We start from the raw sequence: 9,725 nt of genomic DNA on the forward strand, positions 1-9,725 counted from the left end.
ATTTACTGTAATTCTTAGTGACCATTTTATGTCGAAATGCAAAGTGAATATGAAAAATAGATAGCAGTGAAAATTTTTAGAGGCAAGAGAGTTTATTCTGAAAAAAAGGACACAAGAGGGTTGATTAATATGTTTACTTTATATAATAAGCTAAAATTAGTTCCAAAATAATTGCAATTGCATCTACTATTTTTCTAACTTAAAAGCAAAACCTTAGAATCAATATTCATGCTACAATAACTTTTCCTCATTGAAAACACAATTCATAACTTTTTTTCCCTTGTTGCAGATGATGATTTGAACATTTATCAGATATTTCATAAATGTAAAACTTTGCTAGCTCTATTAAAAAATTTTGATAAACCTTGCTAATTAGTATATTATTTTGCTGACTAGTTTGAAGATTCACCCTATAAATAACGGTAAAAAATTTGTTCCTAAATTTTTTATAAATAGTTATATATAAAAATTATATTATAAAATTAATAACAAATATATCTCGATAAATAATTCTCGGGCGGCGGAGCGGCAGCGTAGGGGGTGTGACCAAAAGCCCGCCGGCCGCCGGGCGCGGCTTTTTGGTGGCCGCGTCAGGCCGTCGGAATAGTGAATTTTTTTTATATGTATTATATTGTATTATATAATATATATAGATATATGTATATATATAATATATTTTTTATATATGTATAAATATGTATATAGTACTATATTATCTATATATGTATAATATGTCATATGTGTGTATATATATACTCTCTCTTAGTAATAATAAGTATATATAAGTATACTCTCTCTTATATAAGTATATATATGTATAAGTATATATAAGTATACTTTCTCTTATATAAGTATATACAAGAATACTCTCTCTTATAATATGTATAATGTATGTAATGTATGTATGTATATACTCTTCCTCTCTTAGTATATATGTATATATAAGTATACTCCTCTCTAATATATGTAGTACTCTCTCTTATATAAGTATATATAAGTATACACTCTCTTATATATGTATAATATATTATATATATGTGTGTGTATATATATATATACTAATATACTTTCTCCTCTTAGTATATATAAGTATACTCTCTCTTATATATGTATACTGCCTCTTATATAAAGTATACTCTCTCTTATATATGTATATATGTGTGTGTGTATACCCTCTCTCTTAGTAATATATAAGTATATATAAGTATAGTATATTACAACGCTACTTCTTCCCCATTGGGCCCAACGGGCAAACGGCTACTTATGCGATTCTTTCTCTCTCAAGTTATAAACTTATAAATATATACAAATATATTTACATATAAATATATGTATATATAATATATAGTTACATAAAAATTTGTAAGTATATACTAATACATAATTATATAAAAATATAATAATATGAAACTAATTTTAAGGCAATTTTTTATCAAAAAAAAGAAAAGAAAAGAAATTTAAAAAAACCTAGTTGGGATGTATTTATCTATTGTGATGGCGATGAATTCTCAAAATAAATTTATACTTGGTAGATTTGTAAATGATTTATTAATTATTAATAAAGAATTTATTTTTATAATTTTTTATTTATAATTTATGTCTTTTAAGTGATTAATAAAATTATTGTTTTTTATTAATTTTTTTATCTTTTTTATATAATTTAAATTTTAAATAGAATTTTTAAAAAACCGGGCCGGCCCGGAACCCGGCCCGGTCGGGCCCGGGCCCGGACCTGGGGTACCCGGGTCCGGGTCTGGGCTCCGGTTTTGCCCGGCCCGGGCCCGGATTTCCGGGCCGGCCCGGATGGACAGGCCACGCACGCATGGAGTTAGTAATATATTCAACATATAGTTAGATATTTTAGATGCAAATCAGAATATTTCACTTTATATGTCCGTATCTGTAGCCACGTCAACTCAGATGTAGAGCCTAATTCAGACGCATTGGAGGCCCGCTCAGGGCCCATTTAAGCATGCATTTTCGTGTAGGCCGTTCGGTGTAAGGGTTCCCGCGAAGCCCTAATTCATTCTCTCGCCAAAAAAACCCGCCTTTTTCTTCGAAACTCATCGCGAAGCCGCCGCCGAGGCCGACCCCAATTTCTCCGGCGAGAGGTAACCATCGATTTCATAACTTCTACTCACAAATCTCTCCCCATTTCCCCCCTTGTTTCTTTTTTCTCCCCAATCCTTTCGAATCTCTAGTTTTTTTGTTTGTTTAAGACGAGAAATTTTGTGATATCATCATCTCTTTTCGAAATTCCTGTGCAGGATCGCTGCCTTGGATCGCACTACACCGCATTCCAACTTCTCATTACTTCTATTTTCGACAGATGACGAGCAAGATTTACATCAGCAAAGGCAAACCAAATGGCTAAACCTGTAAATTCCAAATTCTTAAGGTGCCTTTCTGCAACTAGTAGTTAATGATCAATATATCATTCTTCTTGCAGTGGAATCTATAAATGATGGGGATGATAAAACCGCGGCTGCAAATGTCGAAAACATAATATCTCTGCGCCATCCAAAATCGGGTTCGTTAAACCTTTTTATGTTCAATATGTTGCTTTCGTCTTAAATTAGTTTGCGAGTTTGTAATATAGTGCGAATTTTTACAGTATGGGACAAAAAGATAGTATGTAACTCTGCGGATGTTTCTAATATCTGTCTGAATTTACAGACGCCTCGGCATCTTATGCCTTCAAAAATGGGTTGCTTCAGGAGCTGCACTGGTTTAAGCAGTCGTATGGCTCTTGGTTTTTAGGTGATTATGTTTGTGAAGGTAAGTGTTCTTTCAACTTAATTTTCTGCGGATATACATTTATTTATTTCACATCAGAAGCTAAATATTGTCAAAAGAAAAAGAAAAAAAAAGAGAGGAAGTAACAATGATGTTTCACGCTAGAAGTTTCATGGAAGCTCATTCTTTTAACTGAGGACTATATAGCTGTTGATTCTTCGTTATGAAGCTAAATTTGTAACCTCAAAATCATTTTTTTCCGGACATTTAATGAGGATATGGAAATCCGTGTAGTTCTTTTTTTCTCTTTACAGTTGGGTAGGTCCTTTTTTTGGCTACTATTGTTTCTTGAGTAGCTAAGGGACAAGTAAAGAGAAAATCATGGTTAATTGGGGAGACACCCTTCAAAGCTAGCCGTTGCGCTTAAGAGAGTGAATGTGAAGGAAGAAGTCACTGTGAAGTACACCATACTGAAATCCATAGTAAATCTCCAATAAAGTTTTAACAGTAAATCTCCAATAAAGTTTTAAAAACCTCCAGAATAGTCACAGTACACGAGCAGTTGGGTTAATGAACTGTGATCGGTTCTCATATAAGAATGAATTAACATAAATAGAAGGCAGACCTTCACTGAGCTACCTTAAAATTCTGGTGGACTAATATTCGATTTAAATTCGAAACCATTCAATGTGATTTTTTTCCTACTTTTTTTTAAGGATAATATGACATCTACGCATCATTTGCCCCCATCCAATGGGACTGAGTGTTGGTCTACGACGCATAAACCACCTTGCTCTCTAAATAGGATCCTAAACAGTCCACGTCTGAAAATCATGGGAAAAAACGTATTGGATGCTGTCATCTATCTAACACTTTGCAAGGGTCTGGGTTCCTGATTGTTGAAACTTGAAACAAAGATTTGGATATTACAGGTTATGCACCTTCATCTTTGTGTCAAGTGGTCTGACGTCTGTCAGTGGGATGGTGGGCAGGAGCTTGGAGCATTTTAAAAGTCCGGATAGACCAACAAAGTTTCTTAATTTTAACATCAATACTATTATGCATATATCTTAATTTAAAATAAAAGATATAACTCAATATATTCACTATGTTAAATAAACAATAGTAGCAACATAAGCATTTCCATATTAATAGTTTAGGATACTTAATGAATACAGTTATTTAGAACTCTTATTTCATGGCTAGGCAAGACTGTTTCAAATCTCAGCCAACACTGTCGAATCATCTCCAAAGAAAGGTGCGAAGAGAAACTATATTCTTTCTTGTGTATTGTGGTGAATGTTGTCTACATTTACTACTTCTATATGAAATATATTACAATTTACAATTAGACATGCAATTCTAGGTGGTCAGTACCACTGTAATGTTCTTTTCCCAAAGAAGTTGAACACCAAGAGGTTTATCCCTCAGAAATATCTGCTAATATAATATATTTCTGTAATTTAGCATATAAATGTCAGTTAGGCAGTCGAGAAGTTGGTCTAATGTGATTGTCCTTTTCCCCTGGTTTTCTCGTATTACAGATGGCAGCCTGTATATTAGCACTCCTGTTGATCCTATTTTCATCCTCTTACCAATTTTCGCTGACGCTCGTATGAAGGTAAAATTCAAGAGACGCTCAGCTAGCCATCTTGGTTCTATTGCAAGCATGCTTGGTTTGTTTTATTAGAAACTTCTGCATTCTTAAATGATGTTTATGGCGTTTAGATTAAATCCCATGTCCTAAATTTGGCCAAATGTCATCTTTATTAATTCTCTTTTTGGTCATGTAAAGGGTAAAGGCTCTATTATTTCGCGACCTTTTGTTAACATTACTGCCGAATATTCTGGTTGCAGCTGAACCATATTCATGGCACCTTGCTGTATCACTTTCGTTGCACACCAGTTTCTGTTATTTTGTGTGATGCTCTCTAGCAATTTCATGTTATATGAGTTTGATTGTCAGGATTATATAATTTGTCATCAGAATTCAGAACCTCTTTTTTACATATATAACCACTGTTTTCTCCTTCATCACTTTCAACCATACTTTTTAAAATGCAGAGGGGAACTGATCTAGGGGTTTTTAGGGTTTTCTCCTTCATCACTTTCAACCATACTTTTTAAAATGCAGAGGGGAACTGATCTAGGGGTTTTTAGGCAATTAGATGAAATCCTATACATCGATACTTTTTAAAATGCAGAGGGGAACTGATCTAGGGGTTTTTAGGCAATTAGATGAAATCCTATACATCGAAGGATATCCTGGCTATCGACGCCTGATGTCCATGGCAGAGGACTCAATGCATTTGGTTTGTGAAGTGAAAGGTAATAGTCTTCATGAACAATTTTTTATTTCTTATAATGCTAAATATTCCTTTTTAACGTATGTTGTTTGATGAATAATTTAGCGTGTTGTTTTTCCTTTTTGGGTTAACTTCAAAGATAATGATATACACTGCAAAACCGGCGATCACTTTCTTGTATGTGGGAACTTACCCATGTATCTGCTGGAAAGATGATTCTAACAATGTTCTTTGTTTGTGTTTAATTCTTAACCCTTGAGGACTTGGATCAACATCTAAAGCCAAAACATAAAAAAGCTACTGCGACTTGCTCGAAAGATGATTCTAACAATGTTCTTTGTTTTGTCCTCATCATACCGACGGATACAGATGTACATATAGAATATTTAGCTTAAGCTATTAGGGAAGTGATCTCAACTTTAACATCTAAACAAGGTGAATCTATATGTATGGAATATGTTGTTTTCTTTTATTTTGTTAGGGCAACCGGACTTGTTACGGAACATAGTAAACAATTTTATATCACCTCTAATATTAGGATCCTCGTGGAAATTTTGGGCATTTGCAAATGTGTAGACTTGTTTACTTGGATGTGTCGTCATGATAATCTTTACCCTATAAACTAGGTTCTCGTTTAAATGTTAGTAGAAATAAGAATCAGATAACATAATTACAAATGGACTGCTATGGTTTTGTTATGGAAATGAACAAGCAAGCAGCGAGTGAAAATAGTCCTCTTTCCTTTATTCAATTTTGACACCCTTGTGTTGGGTTCATGAGGTCCCCACATCTCCTAAGCAACACATTTTAGTGGTCACAATTAAATCCTCGTCTCATGTGTGCTAGTTCTATGCCATTACGCTGGCAGTGAAAATTTGTGCTTCCTACACTAGGAAGTAGTAAACAAAAGGAACTGCATCCCAATACGAAAATTATGTCATAAGTTCAGAATGTACATGGTTTTTGTATAACGTTGGCATTTATCCATCCCCGAAATGAGCTTATCTTACATAACTAAGGGTGGATATTTATCTGTTTATTCTTATAATTCTTGTTAGTAAATAGTAATATATATATTTTCTGTTAAATATATGGAGCCATAATTTAACACGATCATCTAAGAGAACACATATAGTCAAGTGAAGTGTTTTTTCTTGTTCTTTCCTTACTTCAGTTGAGTATTTTAAGAAGTACCTGGGTTCTTCATTACAGGGAGTTATATGTTTTTCCCCCGGATGCTAACTACATGTTTTCCCCAACCTTAATTTGCAGAGGTTGGTTCATCAAAGTTCTTCAGGCTTGATGACTCAAAGGTTTTATCATGGCTATGCTGTAAGGTGCACCTATTAATTCATATTTGATTATGATGTACATAATAATGGTAGTGAGTAATAGGAATGTGTTCTCTTGGCTCTTTGTGGCAAGAGAAGCCTCAGAGGTTCATGCACTTCTCTATAGCAAATTTAGCATCAATAGACTCTTCCGTAGTCTGTGAGATTTCTTGTCAGTTGCTCTTTTGTGGCATGCTGTGAGGTCTGCCAATTAACTGGCAATGTATTGTGGCTTGCCTGTCTCTTGTGAGTCTTTTCCTGAATCAGGAATTAAATACCAATTAAGGCAACTGATGTTAAATTGACTTCTGGTCAAAAATAAAGTTGTCCTCTATTGAGCAGTTTAAAAAAAGCGAGTCAACATTATTATGAACATATGTCTTTAGTTAACTCTTCTTTTATCTCTTTGCAGGTAGTCCACTTAAAAGCGTCACTGGCAAAACTGGACAAAAATTATGCCATTCAAGATGAAAGGGAAACTTGTATGGTACCGCAACCTATATGAGTATTCCTTTTTCTTTATTGTTGGTACCTATATATGTTTACTAGTGAACGTCTTGTACTTTAGATGACCAAGAACACCACTTGATTAATCCCTTGCGAACATGATCACATAAAGTAATTTATACTTATTTCATATGCGTGAACATGACTTTGTTGACGTTTGAATTAGAATGAGCCAAAACTCCACATTTCTAGGCTTGTTGCTTCTTAATTGGACAGAACATTTTTACAAACTTATTATGATGAGGGAATATAATGCCCCACAAAAATTCATGAGTATGCAAATTGATTTTACAGTCGAACCCTCAAGTAAAAAAATAATATTACTCAAGCAAAGTTGCAATTCCCTAATACAGTTACTAGAATATTAAGTTATTAACTAAAAAAATAATATTACTCAAGCAAAGTTGCAATTCCCTAATACAGTTACTAGAATATTAAGTTATTAACTATATATAATGCCATTTATGTTTAAGTTGCAATTCCCTAATACAGTTACTAGAATATTAAGTTATTAACTATATATAATGCCATTTATGTTTGCGTTTTGTTTGGTTATGACTTGTGAGCACTTGCTGTGATGGTTGCATGATTGCGAAATTCTTGATAGGAAAATCGAGCAAACTGCGTGAAAATTCTGAGTCTTTTGATATCTTGTAAATGAAGGTCATACCATGGACTAACTACTTCAAGATTTTACCTCTATAATCAATTTTGTTTTGTTATGTGGTCTTACAGTAAAAGAAATTGTCTCAATATTGGGCGAATACCTGAAGGATGAGCCATGGTTGACCCTCTTATGCAGCCATTTAAAGTAAGTCAACGATTTAAACTCATATTTGTAAGCAAAAGTATATGTAGCAGTTCAAATTGGATACTACTAATATTTTTCAATCGCTAATCTTCTGAACTTCTTGGAGGGAAAAATAAACTGTTTGAAATTGCCGTTCCCCTGCAGGTTGAACTGGCAGGAAGCTCTTCAAAATACTCCCAGGAACGAAAAAGAACCAGGTTTCCTAGAGGACACTCCAATGCCCTCTCGTCCTCTTTCAGTAAGTTGCTATGATTTCAATACAATAATTAAATCTTCTACTTAGATCATTTACTTATAACCTTGTCCAAAACCTACCTTTTTTTCTAGGGAAAAGTCGATACTGCAAAGAAAAAATCAAGTAATGCAAAACAAACCAAAAAGCTGAAAGCTGAAACCGACTCTCAGAATATAAAGAATATGTTTCAAAGAGTCACTAGGAGGAGAAGCTGAACGAAGATGAACGAGGGAAGCTATATGTTAGTGTTCTGATACTTGTTTTAAGATGCTCTTCCCTCCATGCTGTAAATTTCTTTATGTTAGACTAATTGAAATATGTTATTCACTATATCTGTAATCTGGCTTGAGAGCTCTTAACCGCAACAAAGTTTTCTTATACTTAACATTTGATTTAAGTGTAGTCCATAGCAGAGCTTGCACACATAGAATTGTACTGGTAATGGGATAGAAATTATGGGCAAAATTGATATGATCAGTTTTGAAATCTTGAATGGCTGATCGCTGAATCAGCCTGGAACCTTGAAGAAATTAACTGAAAATTCTCTTTTTAACCAAGGGGAAAAATGCAATTAATTTTTTTTCATGAAAGACTTTTCAACTAAGAATAAAATACAACAAATAAGCTATTTACTTTTTTGACCAGGGAAGTTAGTGAGTTCATTTAGTTTTTATTATCTGATTGAATGTGGTAAGCTTATTGCCTCTGTTTACTATGTTATAGGTGTACAGGGATTGTTCATCTGATATTGGTCTATTCGGTGAATTTGATTGCTAGAGTTTGCAATTGATTTATATAACTAAGCCACATATATTGGCTAATGTAGTCAGATATTGCCATATGGTATTGATGATTTCAGATGAAAGACTGAATTGGGTAGTTTACTCTGTGAATTTGGGAATTGGTCAATGTATATATGCTTGGTTTACCTTAGATTTATGGATAATTGAGAGTTTTTATGGATAATTCAGGTTGAGTTTAATTTATTGTAGTTTCTGTCATAAGATTGGCAAAATTATGGCCTACCAGAAGCAACATTATTGTCTTTATCAAATTTGTTTGATTTAGAATATTTAAGATTTATATTTTAAGAGTTGCCAATCTAATGTTCATATCTTGAATTCCAAAATAATTCATCTGAAGCTAATTTAACGATTTGGTTTGAGAAGCAAATGAAACACTTTCATAAGAATTCTTGTAGAGCCAGAAATAAAGTTTTCATTATGCACTTGCTAGATCATGAATTAGTAACTGCATCCAATCTTTACTAAAAAGGCATTTCAGGAATCGATTCGTTTCTATCGAACGAATCTTTCTTTTAGTTATTTAATCTCTATTTGCAAGCAAACTTCCAGGTTGTGCATGAAATCCTTGATCTAGAGAATTTGTCAACTTACTATAAACAGTTTACTAAAAAGGTTTTTTTTTGTGTCCCCCGTAGCATGATTTAGATTAAAAATCAAGAATAGCACAAGAGATCCTCCGAAAGGATTCATTGAATAGGTAACCACTTCCTGCTACGCTACAAGAGACCTAGGTTGAATTTACACCGAGAAACAATAAGCAAATTAAGCAGGGTTCACGTTCTATTAAGAACTTCCCACAGGCTCTGGTCCATTAAGATGAGAAGGAGGGGGGCAGTTTTGTAATTCACTGCCCCCCTTTGATGGCTCAGAACGTGGTTGTTCTGATAGGAATTTTATTAGTCAAAGTAAGCCTTGCATGTAATTGACACTTCTGCCCCTCATGCCTAGGATATTGTTGACAGCGTATACGTGAGGTTGGCAAGGGTAGAGTTA

General features: G+C 33.8%; 1 protein-coding gene across 2 annotated transcripts; it reads left to right on the forward strand.

Moving 5' to 3' along the window:
- On the forward strand, positions 1,990–8,400 carry LOC109832852 (ribonuclease H2 subunit B). Of its 2 annotated transcripts, XM_020400307.1 has the most exons (12): positions 1,990–2,111; positions 2,268–2,357; positions 2,450–2,530; positions 2,677–2,778; positions 4,281–4,357; positions 4,871–4,918; positions 4,989–5,064; positions 6,315–6,379; positions 6,786–6,855; positions 7,616–7,691; positions 7,836–7,929; positions 8,019–8,400. In XM_020400307.1, the coding sequence occupies exons 2-12, from the start codon at positions 2,330–2,332 to the stop codon at positions 8,139–8,141; spliced, it is 840 nt and encodes a 279-aa protein (XP_020255896.1). In that variant the 5' UTR covers positions 1,990–2,111; positions 2,268–2,329; the 3' UTR covers positions 8,142–8,400. The 2 variants fall into 2 exon arrangements, with proteins under 2 accessions (XP_020255896.1, XP_020255895.1); XM_020400306.1 differs by lacking the exon at positions 4,871–4,918 and having other exon boundaries at positions 1,991–2,111; positions 4,941–5,064.

This window comes from Asparagus officinalis, chromosome 3 (assembly GCF_001876935.1).
Source record: "Asparagus officinalis chromosome 3, Aspof.V1, whole genome shotgun sequence".
NCBI lineage: Eukaryota > Viridiplantae > Streptophyta > Magnoliopsida > Asparagales > Asparagaceae > Asparagus > Asparagus officinalis.